The sequence below is a fragment of the Staurois parvus genome, unplaced genomic scaffold, assembly GCF_062004578.1.
Source record: "Staurois parvus isolate SC_StPar_1 unplaced genomic scaffold, SC_StPar_1.0 ptg000813l, whole genome shotgun sequence".
NCBI lineage: Eukaryota > Metazoa > Chordata > Amphibia > Anura > Ranidae > Staurois > Staurois parvus.
In genome coordinates, this window is record NW_028318609.1 from 755736 (window position 1) to 779231 (window position 23496).

General features: G+C 41.6%; 1 protein-coding gene across 1 annotated transcript in view; it reads left to right on the forward strand.

Moving 5' to 3' along the window:
• The first annotated feature begins 757 nt into the window (after positions 1-757).
• STAC2 (SH3 and cysteine rich domain 2) overlaps positions 758-23496 on the forward strand; it is a 138042-nt gene continuing 115303 nt past the window's right edge. Inside the window, exon 1 of the mRNA XM_089654874.1 lies at positions 758-1926. Coding sequence (XP_089511000.1) covers positions 1834-1926 — 93 coding nt within the window. The 5' untranslated portion in view covers positions 758-1833. The remainder of the gene's footprint in view (positions 1927-23496) is intronic.

Below are 23496 nucleotides of genomic sequence, written 5' to 3' on the forward strand. Positions count from 1 at the left end.
CAATCAGAAATTCCCGCATGTGCAGGAATCAGCCTAGGATAATTGGTTGATGTAGATGCGGTTTTTCGAATGCAATTTAAAAAAAAAAGTATACTTTAAAGAATATTAATCCACACAATTACAATATAATACCCACTTTTTTGTTACAAAATAAAAGACGATGTTATGCTGAGTAAATAGATACCCAACATGTCAGACTTTAAAATTTTACACACTTGCGGAATGGTGCCAAGGGACGCTATTTTAAAATCTCTATAAGTGAGGCTTTCAGGGTACAATCATAAATTCCCGCATGTGCAGGAATCAGCCTAGGATGATTGGTTGATGTAGATGCGGTTTTTCGAATGCAATTTAAAAAAAAAAAGTATACTTTAAAGAATATTAATGCACACAATTACAATATAATACCCACTTTTTTGTTAAAATATAAAAGACGATGTTATGCTGAGTAAATAGATACCCAACATGTCACACTTTAAAATTGTACACACATGCGGAATGGCGCCAAAGGACGGTATTTTAAAATCTCTATAAGTGGGGCTTTCAGGGTACAATCAGAAATTCCCGCATGTGCAGGAATCAGCCTAGGATGATTGGTTGATGGACACCCTGCCGTATTTCTGTTACACTTTATTCTGCCAAGGGAAACTTGCCTCATTAAAATATTCCTATTGATGCTAAACCCTGCCCTCATTTTGGAGCCAATCACAATAAAAGGTGTGGTAGAAAAATTAGCATATGAAAGGAAGAGGAAGAATGTTATGGGTGGGACATATGGAGGACAAGCACTGGGAGCCTTGGAGCAAACATAGGTGGGGGGCTTGCTGGGGACAGACAATGAGGCTGTGAGCTATAGAAATATAGGAGCAGGCAGGATTAGAGGGATAATACAGAAAACGCAAGGCAGGGGAGGGGGTGAAGGATAAGAAGGAACCAGGGACACAAAGAATAACTGAGTGGCAGTGAATGACAAAACACAGAGTGACAGTCAGAGTAGGAAATTGCAATAGTGTGCGGAAAAAGGAATGCCATCACTATATTAACAGAGACAGTAGTGAAGTGGGAAAAGAGGCGACAGAGGGAAAGAGAGGCATTTGCCTCAATGACAGAGAACAGGATAGACAGACTGCAGCAGTGAGAACAGAGGAGAGATACAGAGTCTGCAGCAGAGAGGTGGGGGGAGTAGGGATGGGAGGGAGAGATTGCAGTGGAGGCAACATAAAGAGTAGAACAGAAGACAGTTCTGGGGATTAGACAGACTGCAGCTATTCCAGACCACTGTGTAATCACACACAGAGGAGACACGCAGCTAGAGTGCTGACATTTAGGCAGGACTGGTGCAATCTGAAGAGGCACTGCACTGAGATTATAACAGGGTTCTGCTGTCCATCAGGTCAGGTCCTGCAATTCAGAGCGTGGGACAGGACCCCCAAGGTGCAGCAGTCAAGAAACCATTGTCAGGCAAAGAGAGTGCTGAAGATTTCACCAGGTGTACAGCATAGACAAGAGTCAGAGAAACTTAAAGGATTTGTGTTCGGAAAAAAAAAAAAAAAACGCTCCTCAATCGTCACCCAGCCTAACAGGAGATCCTCAGAGCACGCTCCTATTGCTGATTAAAGAACCAGTGCCAGAACAAACCCAGGACAAGTCAAGAGGAATGAGATCAACGCACTGAATACCACAGCAGGTGACGCTGCACACCGCGCTTCCATAGAGTAACACTCTGCACGGTATCCGACTCAGTCTGTAGATAACAGTAGCACATTTCACATCTTTCAACCTGAAACGCTTTTTTTGACGTCACCGAAGTGTTTGCTGAACTCCACGGACAACATGACGGAAATAACAGAAATTGATCCACAAAATTCAGAGCAGAGGCCACCCGTGACCAGCAGCAGTGGAGGGTGTGGACTCCCCGAGAGCAAGGTACGCCGAAAAAAATATGCATAAACTCAACGTAGAAGCTAGAAGCTCATTTAGATCCCATCCTCATCCTAGAACTTTACCAGTACGCATGTTTCCCACATTGGTCTGCCAATCTGTCTCTGTTAGCATAATTGCATGTCCCATCCAACATTTGTACTGTTATTCATCCACAATATTATTATCATTTGGCCCTGCTGCTTAAGGCTTCCTGTAGATACTTGTGAATTTGCCATTACTAAACAACAGTTGTGGTGACTATGGGGCACCAATTACGTCCTCCTACACCCTTAGCAAAGCATCACAGGGACAAAAGAATACATCAAAATAGAATTATTTGGCCGATAGCCTATTGATCCCTTGACACAAGAAAAAGCATGGGGGTTGAGTATATGTTGGGGAGGGGGCGAATTGTACTCAATTGTAATTGTTAACTTCCATTTGACCACACTCTTTATGTCCCATATGGAAGAAAAATATATTTAAAAAATATTCTTCCCAAATATATTGAAATATATTTGAAATACTACAATTTTGACCATATTCAGTATATTTCAAAATATATTTCAATGTATACTGTATGTTGAAATGCATTTTTATTACAAAATAAATGAAAAATATTTTTAAAAATACAAATCTACATTTTTGGAATGCATTCACAAATATATGTCAAAAATATATGTTAAAATGACTTTTTTATATGTTAAAAAAAATCTGAAGAATATATTTAAAAAATATATATTTTTAAAAATATTTTTCATATATTTTGTAATATATAAAAACATGCAGTTTAAATGATCTACAAAGAGATCAAATCTGATTCTGTAAATCAGAATATCTTGTTTGTTCTGTACAGAAAATCACATCTGGAGTACAACAAAACAATTTTAAATATAAGATTGTAAATTGTACAATCACAAATATAGATGCGGATAGACTGGATATTCTTTCTTCAGTAAAATTATTAGTAATCCTACACAACGTTCTGCTTAACATAGTAGTTCGCACATTAAGAAACTTTGGGGGGATTTACTAAAGCTGGAGCACTCAGAATCTGGTGCGGCTTTGCATGGTAGCCAATCAGCTTCTAACTTCAGCTTTTTCAATTAAGCTTTAACAATAAAACCTGGAAGCTGATTGGTTTCTAAGCAGAGCTGCACCAGATTTTGCACCCTCCAGTTTTAGTAAATCCCCCCTTTTGTGCATATGGTAGTCTAAAACTAGTTAAAGCGGAGTTCCACTCACAGTATAAAAAAATTAAAGTCAGCAGCTACAAAAAGTGTAGCTGCTGACTTTTAAAAAACAGCCACTCACCTGTCCCACGATCCCGCAGTATCCTCCCCGCAGCCCGTTTCACCAGCCCTCTGGTGATCCAGGCGATGGCATCTTTAGTGTGGGCATCCAGCTGTGACAGCTTGCAGCTTCACAGCCGGGTGCCCACTGCGCATGCACTACTGCTGCGCCTCCTGAATGGCCCCATAGTCTTTTGGGACTTGTCATGTATCCCAGAGGACTACAGGGAGGGAGGGTAGGAGGATTACTTCCGCTTCCGATCGCCTAGGCGATTGCAGCGTAAGCGGGAGCTGGTACCTGTCAGTTTCGGGTACCCGCTCCCCAAAGGTGCCAATTCTTAATGGGGAGCGCGGGACCAGTGTTTAAAGCAGAACTTGCCCTTTTCGGTGGAGCTCCGCTTTAAGAATAATCAATTTGGTTAATGTGAATTATCTTATGTGGAGTGCTGTGGCACTTTATGTAGAACCCTTGACAGCTATGTATGTAATTGCCTAGGCCAGGGTTCCTCAATCAGGGTCCCATGAAACCTTAGGGTTCCTCCAGAAGTTGCTAGGGGTTCCTTGAGAAATGATCAAAGTCTGCCTCTCAGATAATTTCCCACTAACACCATTGATCTTTTTAGCTATTTCTTCCCAATGTTATTTCAAAGGTTCTTCTGTGTTGAAAAGGTTGAGAAAGACTGGTCTAGGTGCTGGCTCAGACATCTCCCAATGTCATCAACACACTTCCTCTGTGCGCTAGTAGTCAGGCCACACCTCATGTTCATTTTCTATCCTCAGGACAGCACTGAATTAGAGAATGGCCAAAACTGGCCATACACCTGTATAATTTTATTCAAACCTTTGTACTGAAGATCGTTTGTCAGAACATTCTTTCTTGCCATCATTGAGTCATCCAATTATGTTAAAAAACCCTTTTATGTTTCTCCAGGCCTGCTATTTGTATGGGGTCCCAGAAATATTAAACATTTCATTACAATGTGTATAATTTTTCCTGAATAAAAACTGCGGTAAAGTTAGAATTTCAGTCAAAAAAAAATTTCCATGCTGGTCCTTTGGATTTTCTCATCACTACGGTTGACAACAGATGTTGATTTGACTCCACTAACCTTTAGAAAATCGAACGTTCTGAAAATGAAAAATTTAACAAATTTCTTCTAGTGTATAGCCAGTTTCAAGGTGAATAGAAAGGCATAAATATTAAAAACAGAAAGGGCTGATAGAGCAGGAGCGAACCTGGCTATTTCTAATTGTGAATCCTGGAATTAGGTTTTTAAGGCAAACCTTTGCTTTAACGGTGCTTACAAAAACTGCTGTTAAATACAAAAAAAAGCTGGGAATACACTATTAGAATTTTGTTCAACATTTTTCATTGGAAGAATGTTTGCTCATTTTTCTAATGACTAAGCTGGTCATACAAAGAAAAATCAAAAGAAAATTCAAGTCAGTAGACCAACTGTTCGATTTTTATATGGTTAGTGTGCTTGATGAGACAGTCAATTCCTGTTATAGGATCAAAAATGAACATGTTGGAACATTTTTTGAATAAACAATTTTCTAATTGTTTGTAGTTCAATCGAACAAAAAAAAAATGCACGTGAAATGTGCGTGAGCAGTAGGGGTATTAGTAGAAAGCGATCAGAAAAAAAGATGTTTAATGTTGAAAATGATTGGAAAATGTTGGAATTCAACAGAAAATGTCCAATACAATGATTGGGTGATTAAATGTTAGTTCAAAAGAATGTTTGGATTTTTTTTTTCAAACTTTCATTTGTTTTTCTACTCATCTATGGCCAACTTAAGTAGGGTCAAATCAATGTTTCTTTTCGACTGCAGTGACGATAAAATTCGAAGGAGTAGGATGGGATTTTTTTCTCGACTGTGCGAATTTCTAACAGTGTATGTGGTTTTCATTTGGTATAGTCCATTCATTTGAAAACTAAATGTTAAAAGCAAATGAAATCTCAAACTACTTTCAAACAACTGCCAGTTGTACTGAAAATTTTCATACAAAGATCTAAGAAATTTTGTACGAATTTTTGTTTGAAATTCTACTAGTGTATTCCCAGCTTAACTTATAAACATCTCACCACTGAATAATCAGTAAAGAAAACTCAACTCAGGTCTATTACAGAAACCCTGTTATCCCCCCATAGAGTGCTGCCATCTTGTCTCCCCCTCAGCAAAGTGAAGGTGAAGCTAGGCTATCATTTACAAAGACATCTGTGTCCTTCCTGTGACAGTTAAGCCCAGGGGTGGACTGACAACTCATGGGGCCCCCGGGCAATAGGGGATCATGGGGCCCCTGTGTCCTTGCCCAAACTCAAAAAAGCCTATGAAAAAGGTACCAGGGGCATCTCATGGGGCCCCCTACTGACCCCGGGCCCTCCAAGTTTCCAAATGGTCAGTCCGCCCCTGGTTAAGCCCCATACACATGATGAGGATATGGATGAATGATCGTCTGGTTTTTTTTTTGCATGCTAGTCCAATATTAAAAGTGAAGAGGTTACTAAAGTCTTGCTAAATTCTTGTAAGACAGAAAGAAAATTCAGAAGTGATGTAATGTATTTGTATTGTATTTTCCGACGAAAACTGTGCCGATTAAATGAAAATCGTAAGATCTGGTATCAAATTAAAATATAACATTTTTGCGCTTGTCCCTTCAAATAATTTCGGATGAAAGCTGTGTACTAATGATCAGATTATCATACAACCGCTTTCAAAGCGGTATTTTGCATACGAATTTCTGATCATGTGTACTAAGCTCAGATGATAAGGGGAATGGCTTATTATGGAGATAAGAGCTGAGCTGAACTATGACTTTTTAGTAAAGTCAAAATCAGCATATTCGTAACAGTACTATTTACGTGGCACAAGTTGTAGAATGGGAGAGTGTACAGCACAGCCATCCAGATCTGGGTAGGCGTCATATGACGTCCTCCCAGGACACGCCCCCCGTGCGCCCCCAGTGTCCTTTGGGCATCACATGACATGGTAAAAAGCCAATCACAGCGGCCTTTTACCACTTGCTTAGCTCTATCCAATCACCAAGTAAATACACTTGCCAGTCACAGTGTGAGGAAAGTACTGCCGATAACCGTCAACTGTGAAAGGAGACATCTGCACTGATATTCAGTGCAGCCGCAAAAGTGCCCAACAGTGCTGCCCATCTGTGCCCAACAGTGCTGGCCATCAGTGCCCAGCAGTGCTGCCCATTAGTGCCTAACAGTGCTGTCCATCAGTGCCCAGCAGTGTTGGCATTCTGTGCCTGCCAGTGCCACCAGTCAGTGCCGTCAGTCCATGCTGCCAGTCAGTGCCCTTCAGTGCTGCCTATTAGTGCCCATCATTGCCGCATATAAGTGGAGACTCATCAGTGCCTCCTTATCAATGCCCACCAGTGCTTCCCCATTAGTGCCGCTTCATCAGTTCAGCCTATCGGTGCCCATCAGTGCTGCTTATCAGTGCCCATCAGTGGTGCCTGTCAGCGCCCATCAGTGCTGCCTATCAGTGCAGCCTCATCAATACACATCAGTGAAGGAGAAAAATTACTTGTTTGTAAAATCTTATAATAGAAACAAAGAAAAACTTTTTTTTTTTCAAAATTGGTGGTCTTTTTTCGTTTATAGTGTAAAATAATAAAAATGTTAAAAATTTTTAAAAAATGTTAAAATCCAGTGGTGATTAAATACCACCAAAAGAAAGCTCTATTTGTGTGAAACAATGATAAAAAAGTCATATGGGTACAATGTTGCATGATCGCGCAATTGTCACTCAAAGTGCGTCAGCAATCTTTGAATGAAAATTGGCCAGGGCAGGAAGGAGCTAAAAGTGCCCAGTAGGCAAGTGGTTAAAATAGCTGTGGGAGGCTGATATGCTTCGGGAATAGATATGATCACTTATAGTTTATGTGAACCTTTATCTTGTAAACAACCCATTCAATTTAAATAAGAATGCAAGGCAAAACTTCAGTGTATATTATATACAGTATTTATGTATTAAAAGCCTTATAACTACAATTTTCTTGTTTTATAAGTGATTCACTTCTTTTTCGCAGCTGCATAAGGGGCTTAGAGAGATGGGGGTGAAGATTGCAGGTGGTGTGTCAGTAGTAGGCAGAGAAACAGCAGTACACTGATCTTCCCAGTAATTAGCTGTGGAGTGGGGGATGTCAGCACAAGCCTGACCATTTGAAGATTGACAAGCAGTGCTTCCAAGTAGAATGCAAAGATGAAAATTGATCATACTGTAAAGCATGTGCTTCCATGCCTGACATGGTCAGTTTGAAATAGTAAAGCAGGGTGACTGGCAGGGATTTCACACAAAGGAAGCAATGCAAAGGGAACAGGATACTTTTTCATACAAGTACATAGTAACACAGACACATATCAGGAGTATGAAATGTTTGGACAACATACATTTTAAAGCTAAGTTCACATTTAATTAGATTGCACAATAGCTATAAAGAAAATAATTCCACTTTGTGTGCATCAAATGCCCTTTCAAACTCAGATATTATCTTTTAAAAGTAGCAATGATATAATCATTGTGCTCAGAACAGAAAGGTGGGAAAGGTGGGGGTGAATACAAGACCAGTTACCCTGAACAGGGAAAGAAAGCTGCAGTGAGAGGTCTTATAAGACAGGAAACTCATGCACGGAGGCAAAGTGGAGTCATTTAATGCGGAAGAATCAGGAAGAAATACACAAAAGATTCCAAAATACACAAAAGTATACTTACAAAATGTATTTTGCCTGGAGTTCAGCTTAAAATAAATACTATACTGTATGCTAGATCATAGATAGTAGTCAGATGTTTTATACAATATATTGCAAAAAGTATTGGGACGCCCCTCCAAATCAATGGATTCAGGTGTTCCAATCACCTCCATGGCCACAGGTGTATAAAAACATGCAGACTGCTTCTATGGTTTTCCATGGCCAAGCAGCTGTATCCAAGCCTTACATCACCAAGTGCAATGCAAAGCGTCGGATGCAGTGGTGTAAAGCAAGTCTCTAGAGCAGTGGAAATATGTTCTCTGGAGTGACCAGTCATGCTTCTCTGTCTGGCAGTGTGTCTGGTTTTGTCAGGAGAACGGCACTTTCCTGACTGCATTGTGCCAAGTGTAAAGTTTGGTGGAGGGGGGATTATGGTGTGGGGTTGTTTTCCAGGGGTTGGGCTTGGCCCCCTACTTCCAGTGAAGGGAACTCTTAAGGCGTCAGCATACCAAGACATTTTGGCCAATTTCATGCTCCCAACTTTGTAAGAACAGTTTGGGGATGGCCCCTTCCTGTTCCAACATGACTGCGCACCAGTGCACAAAGCAAGGCCCATAAAGACATGGATGAGCAAGTTTGGGGTGGAGGAACTTGACTGGCCTGCACAGAGTCCTGACTTCATCCCAATAGAAGACCTTTGGGATGAATTAGACGTGGAGACTGCAAGCCAGGCCTTCTCATCCAACATCAGTGCCTGGCCTCACAAATGCGCTTCTGGAAGAATGGTCAAACATTCCTATAGACACACTCCTAAACCTTGTGGACAGCCTTCCCAGAAGAGTTGAAGCTGTTATAGCTGTAAAGGGTGGGCCAACTCAATATTGAACCCTACAGACTAAAACTGGGATGCCATTAAAGTTCATGTGTGTGCAAAATTAAAAAACAGATGAACCGTGCATGGTCATAGACATGTGCATATTTTTTACATATCACAAACCAGTCCCATAATTAGTGTAAAAGAAAGTGCTCGTGCTTGTGTTCAACTTGTGTCCAATATCTTGCTTAATGCTCCATTGTGCTCAACAAAAGTGCCCCACACGGGCTAACACTCACCCTCATTCTATTACCATCTATCTCTAGAGTTGTCATTCACGCTTTTCGGAACAATCCCAGTAAGCCAATGGTTCCCGTATCCTTTAGCCTGTGATCATCTATCCTTAAGGCGGTCTGTAACATATAAGAAACAATTTCCAAAAATGCCTGCTGTCTCCACAGCTCAGCAAGCAGCAAAGAAATGTGTCCCCTATATATGAAGAAAAAGAAGGGGACATCCCATAGTGTAAAATTGCTTGGTATCTTTATCGGGGGTAATTATATGAATATGCACTTACAAGAAAAGTGCCTATAGCCCGGCACCTGGTGTACTCAGCCTTGTTGTAAGTCAGAGATGGAAGCCGCTGACCTGATCGCTTCTCGGGGCAGTGTGCGTTCCACAGGGCAGATGTGACGTCAGCGGAAGTTGCATCATCAAAACTCAACGCGTTTCAATCAAAGATCGTCTTCAGGAAGTGCAAGATCTGCCATTTTGGTAATGATATTTATACCCTTGAGCCAGATAGTTAATTGGTGGAAATCAATTGCAACATTGCTGAGTACATTCAGTGTTACAACAAACCGGGCTGCAAACTCTTCATTACTAACATACATTTGATCTTGCTCATAAATAATAAACGATAAAACTAAGTGAATCTTCCCTGGTATATCCTAGGTGATGACCCCTTAAAGGGGAAGCACCTCAAATAAGGAAGGTATCCACATGCAATATTAAAATGTACTAGGTAGTATACTTATTACTAAATTTAATTTTCCTATCTCATAAGTAAACAATGAAAATATTAATAAAAATACACTAAATGGACCATTACTAGTGCCTCCTAGGGGACATCTCCTACAAGGGACGCACCTCAAATAATATAGTCAACACAATATATTATTTGAGGTGCCTCCCTTGTAGGAGATGTCCCCTAGGAGGCACTAGTAAAGGTCCATTTAGTGTATTTTTATTAATATTTCCGCCAATGTCACATCTGCCCTGTGGAATGCATGCTGCTCCGAGAAGCGATAAGGTCAGTGGCTTCCATCTTTGACTTACAACAAGGCTGAGTACACCAGGTGCCGGGCTATAGGCACTTTTCTTGTAAGTGCATATTCATATAATTACCCCCAATAAAGGTACCAAGCAATTTTACACTATGGAATGTCCCCTTCTTTTTCTTCATATATGGTGACACATTTCTTTGCTGCCTGCGGAGCTGTGGAGACAGCGGGCGTTTTTGAAAATTGTTCCTTATATGTCATGGACTGCTTTAAGAATAGATGATCACAGGCTAAAGGATCCGAGGACCATTGGCTTACTGGGATTGTCCCGAAAAGCGTGAATGACAACTCTAGAGATAGATGGTCATGGAATGAGGGTGAGTGTTATTCCATGTAGGGCATTTTTGTTGAGCACAATGGAGCACCAATCAGGATATTGAATACAAGTTGAACACAAGCACGAGCACTTTTTCTTTTACACTAATTATGGGACTGGTTTATGACATGTCTACAATATGCACATGTTTATGACCGTGCGCGGGTCATCTGTTTTTTAAATTTATTTTTTTGTGACAATTTTACAGAATTGGAAGACTGCTGCAATCAGGTCTAGTTTGTGTTGTTAAATGGAAAATATCCATAAGCACTTGTTCATGTGTGTGTAAAGGCAGGCGTCCCAATACTTTTGGCAATATAGTGTATATCCTAGCCAAATGGTCTTTGTGTTTGACAGGTTGATGCACAGACATTTACACCTGTGTCATGTAGACATACATTATTATCACTCAACAGATCCAGCCAAGATGAACAACTTTTCCCATGAGGCCATGTGTACCTGTAGAGATTTAAAGAACATGTCATTCCAATATTTCTTATTCCTGATATGTGCCTGCTGGACCATGTACTTGTATGAAAACGTATCCTGTTCTCTTTGTATTGCTTCCTTTGTGTGAAATCCCTGGTGTTCCTGCCAGTCCCCCTGCTTTCTTAGCAAAAACTGATCACACTGGGCATGAGAGCACAGCATGGTCAGTTCTCTAGCTGTGTTGGGAACTCAGTGGGGGGATTTACTAAAGCTGGTTCACTCAGAACATCGTGTGGCTGTGCATGGTAGGCAGTCAGCTTCTAAACTCAGTTTGTTCAATTAAGCTTTAGCAATAATACTTGGAAGCTGATTGGTTTCCATGCAGAAGTGCACGAGATTCTGAGCGAACCAGCTTTCGTAAATAAACCCCACTGTGCTCTCTTCCAATGATCAGACTTGTCCTGACACCCCTTCCCCTGCACAGCCATTCACTGGGAAGTTCAGTGTTCTGCTGTTTTTCCTCCCCTAGCTGTTATGTAGCTGAAAACAGAGGGTATGTGATAATTTATAAAAAAAAAAAGGAACAATGGTATGTATAATGTTTTTATATCTATAGACATGTTTTGCCTTTCATTTCTGTTTTAAACTAAATGGGTTGTTTTACAAGGTCAGGGTTTACAATCACTTTAAATGTGCTCATAGATACAGCGATCTTAACCCCTATCCTGACAAAATCATAAGTATCACATGTCAATTATGTAATATCTGTGGGTACTTTGACATAGCTGTTTACACTCATGTACTGATCACTAACCAAGTATCCAACACATTGTTATTCATGGTTTGAGAGATCAAATCTTTCCCTAGTAATTTAGCATAAAGCAGAAGTTATGAACTCAGGAACCCAATAATGAAAATATCAAGAATTACCAATTTTAGAACCATTTTCAAAAACCCTTCCTATACATTATTAGCCCCGGTATGCATACAAAATTCTATCAGCCTTCCAGCTCGCATGCAAGGTTGATCTTAATCATGTTCCCATGTTGTAGTATTCCTGGATTTCTTGGCCTTCATTTTGTACCTACATTAAGCAAATTGGTACTTACTGTTTACAATTTCCAAGAGGGTTCCATCTGGAGAGCCTCTCAACCAACTCAATCTACCTCAAACCAGCTGTACCATAAGAAGTTTTGTTGGAAGCTCTAACTGGAGCATACATAAATATCTAATTAAATGCTTGCTGTTATCTTGTTATGTATGTCTTGCTGTGTATGAATGTGTTCTTTCAGATATGATATAGTCTATGCATGTCATCGGCATCTCTATGTAGACTTGCTTTTATTGCTCCCTCAGTTCATTAACATGCTTTTTAATGTTAATAAACGCAATGGGAGCTTAGTGTGTTTTGGCTTTATGATAAGGGAAAGAGCACCCTGCAAAGCGCAGTAGCCCATTACAACTAATCAACCATCATCTTCCATTGGTATGACTGCTTTTCATGCATAAAACAAATATTAAATCCTGTTGGTCACAATTAGAACGCACCACTAGACTTAACACTAGTATATTAAATACACCTGAATGATGGAAAAAACCTTTATCATTTTACCCTACAGTATTCTGTCTGTAATTCTGTAATCTTTGATAGGATATATACACACATTACACACAGCACTGGAGGCTGATAACCAGCAGAATAGAAATAACAAGATTTTAACCACTTGCCTACCGGGCACTTATAACCCCTTCCTGCACAGGTCAATTTTCAGCTTTCAGTGCTGCCGCACTTTGAATGAAAATTGCGCGGTCATGCAACAATGTACCCATATGAAATATTTATAATTTATTTTTCACACAAATAGAGCTTTATTTTTGTGGTATTTAATCACCAATGGGTGTTTTATTTTTTTAAAAACAAAAAAAGAGCAAATAATTTGAAAAAAAAAAAAGGTTTTCTTTGTTTCTATTCTAAAATTTTGCAAACAGGTAATTTTCTCCTTCACTGATGTGCATTGATGAGGCTGCACTGATAGGCAGCACTGATGAGGTGGCACGGATAGGCAGCACTGATGGGCACTGATGAGGTGGCTAGGATAGACAGCACTGATGGGCACTGATAGGAGCAGGGGCGGACTGACCATTTGGAAACTCGGACACTGCCCGAGGGCATGGGGTCAGTAGGGGGGGGGGGCAAGGATACAGGGGCCCCATGAGTTGTCAGTCCGCCCCTGGATAGGAGGCACTGATAGGAGGCACTAATAGGCGGCATTGATAGGCGGCACTGATGGGCAGCACTGATGGGCGGCACTGATGGGCAGCACTAATGGGTGACACTGCTGGGCAGCACTGATGGGTGACACTGCTGGGCAGCACTGATGGGTGGCACTGCTGGGCACAGGTGGGTGGCACTGCTAGGCACTGCTGGGCACAGGTGAGTGGCACTGCTGGGCACAGGTGGGTGGCACTGCAGGGCAGAGGTGGGTGGCACTGATGGGCACAGGTGGGTGGCACTGCAGGGCACAGGTGGGCAGCACTGATGGGTGGCACAGGTGGATGGCACTGCTGGGCACTGATCATCAGTTCCCTGATGATCAATGCCAATCACTTCTCTTACAATTCTCGGTTATCGGCAGTACTTTCCTCATGCTGTGACAGTGTGAGGAAAGTGCAGCCGATAACCGGCAACTGATTTACTTGGTGATCTACTGTGTCATTGGACACAGCTTATCACGTGGTAAAAGGCCGCTGTGATTGGCCGTTTACCATATGACGTGATCAGCTGTGTCTGTAGGACACAGCAATCACCGTCAGCGCCTGGTGTGTGCCGCTGGGGGTGCGCAGGTGGCGTGTTCTGGAATGATGTCCATGGACGTAGTCCCAGAACTAGACAACCACACTGTTGCCGTCTTTCGGCTATAGCACGGTAGGGAAGAGGTGAAAAGCCATGTATAATTTACACTTAACCTCTTACATAAGGTGGTTTGGTAACTGGTTGCAGGCCACAATGAAATGAAATGGTTCAGAATCTCAAATGTTTTAATTTGCATAGCATAATGAACATTTTGCTCCTGCAGCCATAAATGCCGGCAGAAGGGAGAGATGGAGAAGTCAGCTTTCAGCAGTTGCAGGAGGAAAATGAAGAGGGTTCATGTACATGCCACCCCCACTTTCCAAGTGTAAAACAGACTGTGGCAGGGAGGCTGCACAGGCCCCCTGGAGCATGGAGTGTGGTGGTGACCCCTGATGCTACACCAATGACCAGTGGTTAAGGGGGGTGGCAATAAACACTTTTCAACTATGGGGTTTTACTACCCTCCAAACTGCAAAAGTAAATAAGTCCTTACTGTCCAAAGCCCCCTAAAAGGCTTCTTACGCAATGATCTATAGCAGGAGAGAAACCCAGACTGTGTGTGCTAACGGTCCACATCCAAGAAAATCCTGTACAACTATGCAGGCCTCTTTGGAATACAGTATGTGCCTCTACTACCTTGACTACAATGCTGTCTTTATGGTGATTTACTTACATTGGGTCTGGATGGTTCCCCATTGGGAAGGTGGTCCTTCTAGTTAGTGTTATGTATATGAGACCATTGGCTGTTTACTGAATGTACCTGAATTTCCCACTTGAGAGTGGCTTCAAATTGGTCTACTCATTTGCGCCTCTATGGGCAACATGCACATGCTATAAATTCCAGTCTACACTACTTGATATTATTCTATTAAAGATTAGAAGTAGGTTCCAGTGTACTGATTCTGTCACATGTGCCCCTGAAGAAGAATTCCTGAAATGCATCAAGTCCACATGTGAATGTTAATCAAAATCTTTGCATGTTGTGAACCCTAATGTGGAGATCAATTTTTTTTAATGCTGTGTGATAGATACATAATAAAGTTGTTTTTATTGTAATCAGTTTCTCTTTTATATGTCCACACAAAGTCCACGACTACATGTTTTCATCATAGTTGTACATGCTTTCACACTGATGTGATGTGGTGTACCCACACCTATGATTTGCCTGCGGGTTAGCTGCACTTTGCCATAGACTTCTATTATATCATGCAGGTGTGATGTACTTTCTGAAAGTGCACCAAAACTCCTACATTCGGGAGTTTTGGTGTGCTTTCAGAAAATGCACCAAACCAGCAGTATATAATAGAAGTCTATGGCTCAATGCAGCTAACTCGCAGGAAAGCAGCAGGTGCACTGCACCTGTGGATCAATGTGAAAGCAGCCTAATAATCCTTTTTCATGAGTACTAATATGCCTATTGAAAATGTGCAGTGTATGTGATATTTAATACACTGATCTTTTACTCTTCTAGCTTCTGTTGGCTTCACTCTCCAGGCTGCTAGAAAGGTCTCAGGTTAAGTGCACTTGGTATCACTTGGCCTGGGACAAGAGTCGCCACTACAGAGAAAACATTGGCTTATTCAGCTCCTGCTCCCTCCATGGCCACTTATTTCCTCTGCTGCCAGTGTCGGCTCCATGCACTTTGATGCTTTGGGAATGGCAGGTCGGCAACTCGTTGATCATGATCTGGGCTTGCCTGTCTGCCATCCCAGAGTATGGGGTCGTGAGCAGGGGCCGACTGACAACTCATGGGGCCCCCGGGCAATAGGGGATCATGGGGCCCCTGTGTCCTTGCCCAAACTCAAAAAAGCCTATGAAAAAGGTACCAGGGGCATCTCATGGGGCCCCCTACTGACCCTGGGCCCTCGGGCAGTGCCCGAGTTTCCAAATGGTCAGTCCGCCCCTCTTCGTGAGCCTTATCAGAGGGCACTGTGGACCATGGGTAGAACACTCCTGTCTTAGATCAAGTCCTTTTCAACTAAGATTTTTTTATATGTCGTATTATTTCACAGTTATATATTGTAGTATCACATTATACACAATATCTGTGTAAAAACATTGTCAACTAATTGAAGCTAACATATACAATCTTCAAGTAACAAAAACCAAGCCTTTACTATTAGCACCTGCTTGCCATCCAGTTTCATTAGACACTACCAGCCTCAAAATCATCCACACAGATTCAGGTGACAATAAATATCCATATAATCAAGGAAATGCAACTGACACTTTCACTGCCAAAAGTATAGGGACACCCCTCCAAATCATTGTGTTCAGGTGTTCCAATCACCTCCATGGCCACAGGTGTATATAATCAAGCACCTAGGCATGCAGACTGCTTCTACAAACATTTGTGAAAGAATGGGTCGCTCTCAGGAGCTCAGTGAATTCAAGCATGGTACCGTGATAGGCTGCCATCTGTGTAATAAGTCCAATCCGCGAAATTGTCTTGCTACTAAATATTCCGCGGTCAAATGTTAGTGGTATTATAACAAAGTGGAAGAAATTGGGAACAACAGCAACTCAGCCACTATGTTGTAGGCCACGTAAAATGACAGAGTGGGGTCAGCGCATGGTGAAACGCAGTGCGCAGAACTCGGCAACTGTCTGCTAAAGACCTCCAAACTTTGTGTGGCCTTCAGATTAGCACAACGACAGTGTGTAGAGAGCTTCATGGTATGGGTTTCCATGGCCGAGCAGCTGCATCCAAGCCTTATATCACCAAGTGCAATGCAAAGTGCCGGATGCAGTGGTGTAAAGTACTCCACCACTGGACTCTAGAGCAGTGGAGATGTGTTCTCTAGAGTGACGAATCATGCTTCTCTGTCTGGCAATCCAATGTCTGGGTTTGGCGGTTACCAGGAGAATGGTACTTGCCTGAATGCATTGTGCCAAGTGTAAAGTTTGGTGGATTATGGTGTGGGGTTGTTTTTCAGAGGTTGGGCTTGGCCCCTTAGTTCCAGTAAAGAGAACTCTTAAGGCGTCAGTATACCAAGACATTTTGGACAATTTCATGCCCCCAAATGTGTAGGAACAGTTTGAGGATGGCCCCTTGCGCACCAGTGCACAAAGCAAGATCCATAAAGATATGGATGAGTGAGTTTGGGGTGGAGGAGCTTGACTGGCCTGCATAAAGTCCTGACCTCAACCCGATAGAACATCTTTGGGATGAATTAGAGCGGAGACTGCGAGCCAGGCCTTCTCATCCGACATCAGTGGCTGACCTCACAAATGTGCTTCTGGAAGAAGGTTCAAACATTCCCATAGGCACCCATCCTAAACCTTGTGGACAGCCTTCCCAGAAGAGTTGAAGCTGTTATAGCTGCAAATAGTGGGCCAACTCAATATTTAACCCTACGAACTAAGACTGGAATGCCATTAAAGTTCATGTGCGTGTAAAGGCAGGCATCCCAACACTTTTGGCAATATAGTGTATCTATGGATGCCACTCCCTCAGTAGCCAAAATGCTGTAGTATCTTACCAGAGCAACACCTTAGTGGATAGGGTAGCAAGTAAAGGACACCATAGCAGAAGATAAGCTGTGCCTGCGGCGATTTGCCAACTCTATCCATTAACATGTACATTCACATGATCTTTACCTGCCCTGTTTAATACCTTTTTAAAATTTCAAAATTACCATCATTGTATCTTCATGATTTATGCAACACCTGCAGTATGTCTGCATTATCCATGATTCAGTTCAAACCAGAATCCCATTCTATTTGCATAAATGCCACTGGCAAGTTGTAAATGAAAGCTGAAAATAAATGCTCAAGTAAGCAATTTCATAGCATGATGTAATTCATGTCACTTTACCCTTTTGCAGAGATTCTGCAATACTGTTACACAATGGACCGAATCAGGTGCAAAGCTAAGCTTTGTGCTAAGTCTCCGTGATTGTTCAATGAGTAAAATGTGTATACTTGTTATATTCCATTCTATCTGTGTATATTGTAAGATTGTTACTGTTACATATACTATCTAAATATTCCCCCAAGTACTGCTTTGTACTTTTCAGTACCCAACGATACCATTGTTACATACCTATACATGCATTATCTTTGTTATTAAATTACGCCAATACAAACATGAGAAAACTGGCGTCTTTCTCACTGCAAGGCTACCCCATTACACACAGTGAGATCAGCAATGGGAAATGACAGGCCTAATTCTATGAAAATATCTCAATGCCATCATCACCCAGCTGCAAATACTAAATATAGCTATGAATATATTAATGCCAAAGCCCCGTTTCACCAGAGTATGCACAAAACCTCTAGTACGTCATCCGCACCTAGCTAAACCATTGCACGTACCTAGATCCTAATGCAATCAATAGATAGCTATCTGAGCATCGGGCACATTGTATCTGTTGTAAAAGCCTGGGACACACTTTGGAGGGGATTTATTAAAACTGGAGAATTTGATGCAGTTGTACATAGTAATCAAACAGCATCTAACTTTAGATCGTTCAATTAAAGTGTTACTAAACCCACAACAGTAAAATCAGTCTGTATATGCAGTAAAGAATGCTTGTTATACTCACTGTGGTACATAAAAAAAAGGCTGTTTGATCTTGTCTTCTCTTATCCTCCCCTTCTTCCAGTGCCCCCCTCTTATCTCCTGATAAGACATATTGTGTGGAGTCAATCAGTTTGGTGTGTATTGCTAGAGAGTTTTTACTTCTTTGGAGAGTGCAAGTGATTATCACAGGGCCAATCAGCACTGTCCAGACAGAGATCAGGGGTTCTGCATCCTCCTAGAGCAAAATGAAAACTCCTTCTACAAGCTTTAACATGTGTTCGGCTGGATACTGATAGAAATATAATTTTTCTCATTTTGTCTCTCATAGTTAAGGTCTACCTATGATGCCAATTACAGGCCTCTCTCATCTTTTTAGGTAGGAGAACTTGCACGATTGGTGGCTGACTAAATAATTTTTTGCCCCACTGTACCTGCTGATGAGAAAAGGTATTTAGCAGTTTATATTTACTAAACTAATTGCATTTCTGTGTATTTTGAGAGACCAGATAGAGTGAATATAGGGTCCTGGGCGTGGTAATACTTTAAGTTTTGACAAGTCAGGCCATAGACGAGTCAAAAAACGAATGAAATTTGGGTCAATCATCAACTCGTTCGTTTTTCGCACCATTAGTGTGCCATCTGCGACACATGATTTTCATGCTGCAATCGAAAGTGACTGATCCAACATTCTGGGCTTTTTTTTAGAAAATCAAAACAATTGATGGCACAATCGTATGAGCTGTTTTCATTTTTCGGCTCGTCTATGGCTTGCCTAAAACCTAGAAGTTGATTGGTTGCTATGCACAGCTGCACAAGATTCTGTGTGCACTAGTTTTATAGCTATTTACACTTTTTATAATTTGTACATAGTGACAAAGTTAAGTGACATTAAGCTGTCTCAGAACTCTCAGTAGCTGAAAATCATACCACAATGCCAGTATTGCCATTTAAGGCATACACAATACCTATCAACAAACTAGTGACAGAAATATATCATTATAAATTCCAATATCAACCAGGAATAAGATTCAAATTTAGGGCCATGGTGGGATTGAGGTGAACCCAGCCTAGTCATGGACCCGCCAAACTAATGTCCCTCCTGATTTCATTGTAATGATAATGCACTACAGGGGCCTTGGAACTTTGGTTATCTGGCTTAGAAGGGCCAATAGTGGGTGCTTTCTTATGAGCTAGATTCCTCACTATATCCTATACCAGGGTTTCTAAACCAGGGTTCTATGGAACCCTAGGGTTCCTCCAGAGGTTGCTAGGGTTTTTTGAACAGTGAGCAATATCTGCCTCTCAGATAAGTTCCTGCAGACACCATTGATATTTTTAGTTATCTATAAGGGGGTAATTCATCTCAATGACCACAAGTGTAAGGAACATTCTTCCCACTGACCATCACACGAAGGTATCATGAGCTGTAGATACAGTAATTTTTATCAGGGATTCCCCGAGACCAAAACGTAATTTCAAGGGTTCCTCTATGTTGAGAAGGTTGAGAAAGGCTGCCCTATACTATCCCTTACCACAGATCAGTGAGGGATTCTTGAAGAACTACAAGGATCTTCTCATTCCATGTATGCTGAAAGTCTTTATGTTGGTATATGCCAAGACCCCATTCCCAACCCAATCTTTAGAGGCTCATGTTTCCCTTATTCCAAAACAAGAAAAAAAAAACATTCTGTGCTGCTTAGTGTATTCTGACAGTGAAGGAAATGAAATCCATTCCAGTAACCCACTCTAAAGCTGGGCATGCATGGGTCAATTTTTTTTTCAATCATTCAGCAGACTGATAAAAAAATACTGATTGGTGTTCCCCATCCACACAAGCGAGGTGGATAGAGAAATCCTCCCCGCTGTGTTATTGTATTGTGACAGGGACTTCTCTATCCACCTCGCTTGTGTGGTTGAAAAAAAGTGACCCATGCATGCCCAACTTTAGAGTGAGTTATTGAGATGGATTGTATTTCCTGTATGGAACAACCCCTGGCCTAAGAAAAAGATAAACAAGAATCCTTTACCCAGATTTGGGTTGCTTTGACTATCCTCTGAAACTCTTAGGAGTTCAATAACCAACTATCAGCCTCTTAGATTTCTGTCTTCTATTCATCTACATGGTGATGGTCAGGGGGAGGCCTACAGCTTTCTGGAGAGAGTGGAAGTGGATTAGAACATTTGTTTTTATTGGTGCCTGTGTCTCAGTGCCTGGAGAAGGTTATTTAGAGCCCAGGACGAACAGGCCCAATTGCACCCCCCACCCCCAAAGATGTATGAGCATTATGTGTCCGCAAAAATCCCCTCCCTCCCAAAAAGAAGTCGAGCACTAATCTGCATGCTTCCCCCCTATGCATATATTCCCCTCCTCCCAGTACAAATCTGCCCCTCTACTGAAATCCCCCATCCCAGCACAAATATTTGCCCCCCCCAGCTCAAATCCCCTCTTTCTCCAAATGCCCTCAGCACAAACCCCTCAAAAAAGCATTTTCCCCCTCCTAGCATAAATCCTGTACCTCTCATATTTCCCCTCCAAGCACCAATCCTCCTCCTACTCCAAATCTCCCCCTCCCAGCTCCAATTTCTCTCCCACAATTCTCCCGACTAGCACAACCCCCCCACCCCAAATTTCACCTCTTAGCACAGATACCCCCTAATCATCCCTTCTAGCACAAATCCCCCCCCAAAAAAAATTCCCTCCCCCCTGCCATATCACTTTTTCTAGCACAAACCCTCTAAATCCCACCTCCGAACACAAATCCTCTTCCCCCCTCCAAACACAAATTCCTCAAATCACCACTCCTAGTGCACTTTTTGCCTTCCTCTGGATCAACTGTCGGTGTAGGATTATACTTTTTTTTTTTAATGGTTTTACTGGATTGACTTTTGTCCTTTTTCAGCCAGACTAACTATGTAACCTCCCCAGATTTCCCCTCCTAGAACAATTCTTATCCCCTGCCAGACCCCCAAATTCCCCCTCCAAACACAAATCCCCTCTGTCCATCTCCTCATGGTGGCCCCTCACCTCACATAATACCACAGTGCCCAGGACAGCTGCCCCTCCTGCCCACTCCTTGTCCAGGCCCTTCTGTACCCCCATTACACTACTCACACTATTTGTCCTGCTTACTGTCATCTCCAAAGTGAGAGAAAATCCTGAGTTGTTGCCAGAAAAGGAATAGAGGGAAAATCTTCCAATACGGTTATGGCACAAGAAGTGAAAAGAAATCTTCCTAATGGGACATGGCAAAAAATAATAACTGACAGGGATTATAGTACCCTCACTTACTCCAAAATGAAAAAAAAAAGTTTTGCTTTTAGGGTGCATTCAAAGTTTTGCATTTAGGGTTCCCATTATAAGCTATGGGAGGCAGTCCTGTTGACAGCATTGGGAGGCTGCCTGTTCCCACAGCTAATCGATGTTACTCAAATGTACTCGTTCATGCAATGATCACATGCAAGTGACTGGTCTAGGATTCTTTTTTTTTTTTTTAAATATGCCTGCCTTATGATATCTTTCCTATCAATAACATTTGCAATGAGTCTCCTTTTTACCAGCAAGACCAGTGAAATACCAGACAGGTGGTAACCCTATGTGTACCTATGGCGGAAGGAGGGTTGTGGCCATTGAAGTACTTAGCATGTAAAGTGTGCTACTGTTGTCATTTGCAGCAGACTGTAGACTAAAACAGTTGGAGTGAGCAGGCTGTAGACCGGCTCATCAGGAGGTACCAGCAATGATTCTAATTGTAGTAGTATTGTTAATGTTACAAATAAATTATTTTTACTGTATAATTTGATATTACATATATTTATTAAGAACACTATGTTTGTAAATATTATACAGAGAAAGAAAAAAGTTAACATCAGTGTGGACCGTACTTTTTATATCCTTCACTTCCCATATCAGAGATTGCAATGAGTTGGTCATCATGCTTTTTGGCTTAACCACTTGCCCTCCAGTGGATTTACCCCCCCCCCCCCTCCCTTCCTGACCAGGCCATTTTTTTTGCCATACTGCGCTGCATTATTTTAACTGACAATTGTGCTGTCATGTAACACTGTACATAAGTGAAATTTATGTCATTTTTGTTTTTCTAAAAACTGGAGCTTTTTTTCGGTGGAATTTGATCACCTCTGTGGTTTTTATTTTTTGCGCTATAAGCAAAAAAAGACCCACAATTTTGAATAACAAATATTTTAGATTTTTTTGCTATAAAACATATCCAGTATAAAAAAATTAAAAAAAATAACATTTATTCATAAATTTAGGTTAAAATGTATTCTGCTACGTCCTTTCTAAAAAACAAATCCCAATATATGTAAAGTAATTGGTTTACGTGAAAGTTATAGATTAGATTGTACGCCCCTTGAGGGTTAGGGACTGATGTGAATGTACAATATATATGTAAAGCTCTGTGTAAACTGACGGCTCTATATAAGTATCTGAAATAAAATAAATAATAATACAAAGTTTTAATAATAATAAAAAATAATAAAGTAATGGCGGCGATCAGTGACTTATAGCGGGACTGCGGCAGGCATTCTGACACTGGGGGGGAACTGACTAACTGTCACTGACATCCCCAGTGACACTAATACAGTGATCAGTGCTAATAAAAAGCACTGACACTGTACTAATGGCACTGGGCAGGAAGGGGTTAACATCTGGGGTGATCAAAGGGTTAATTGTGTACTGTGTACTTTTTAATGTGTGCTGTGTGTGTGCTTTACTGTGTAAGCATGCTGCTTTGTATTGCTCTGCTGTACGTGTCTTTGCTAAAAAAAAATCCCACTAAGTCTATATTAATTGGTTTACGTGAAAGTTTTAGCGTCTACAAATGACGGTATATATACTGGAATGTTTTTTTTTCTATACTAGTAATGGCGGCGATCAGCGACTTATAGCGGGACCGTGGCGGGCATTCTGACACTTTGGGGGAACTGACTAACTGCCACTGACATCCCCAGGGACACTAATACAGTGATCAGTGCTAATAAAAAGCACTGACACTGTACTAATGACACTGGGCAGGAAGGGGTTAACATCTGGGACGATCAAAGGATTAACTGTGTGCTGTGTGTGTTTTACATTATGTGCTGTGTTGTGTTTTACTAGGGAAACATGCTGTGCAGAGAAATACAAAGCAGCATGTCCTTGCTGACAGGAGAGAGACCTGTGTTTTTTACACACAGGTCACTCCCCTGCCAGCTCTGCCGATGATCACCGAGTCCAGGCCGAGAATCCCCATATGAGACCCGGTGATTGACACGTGCAGCAGCCA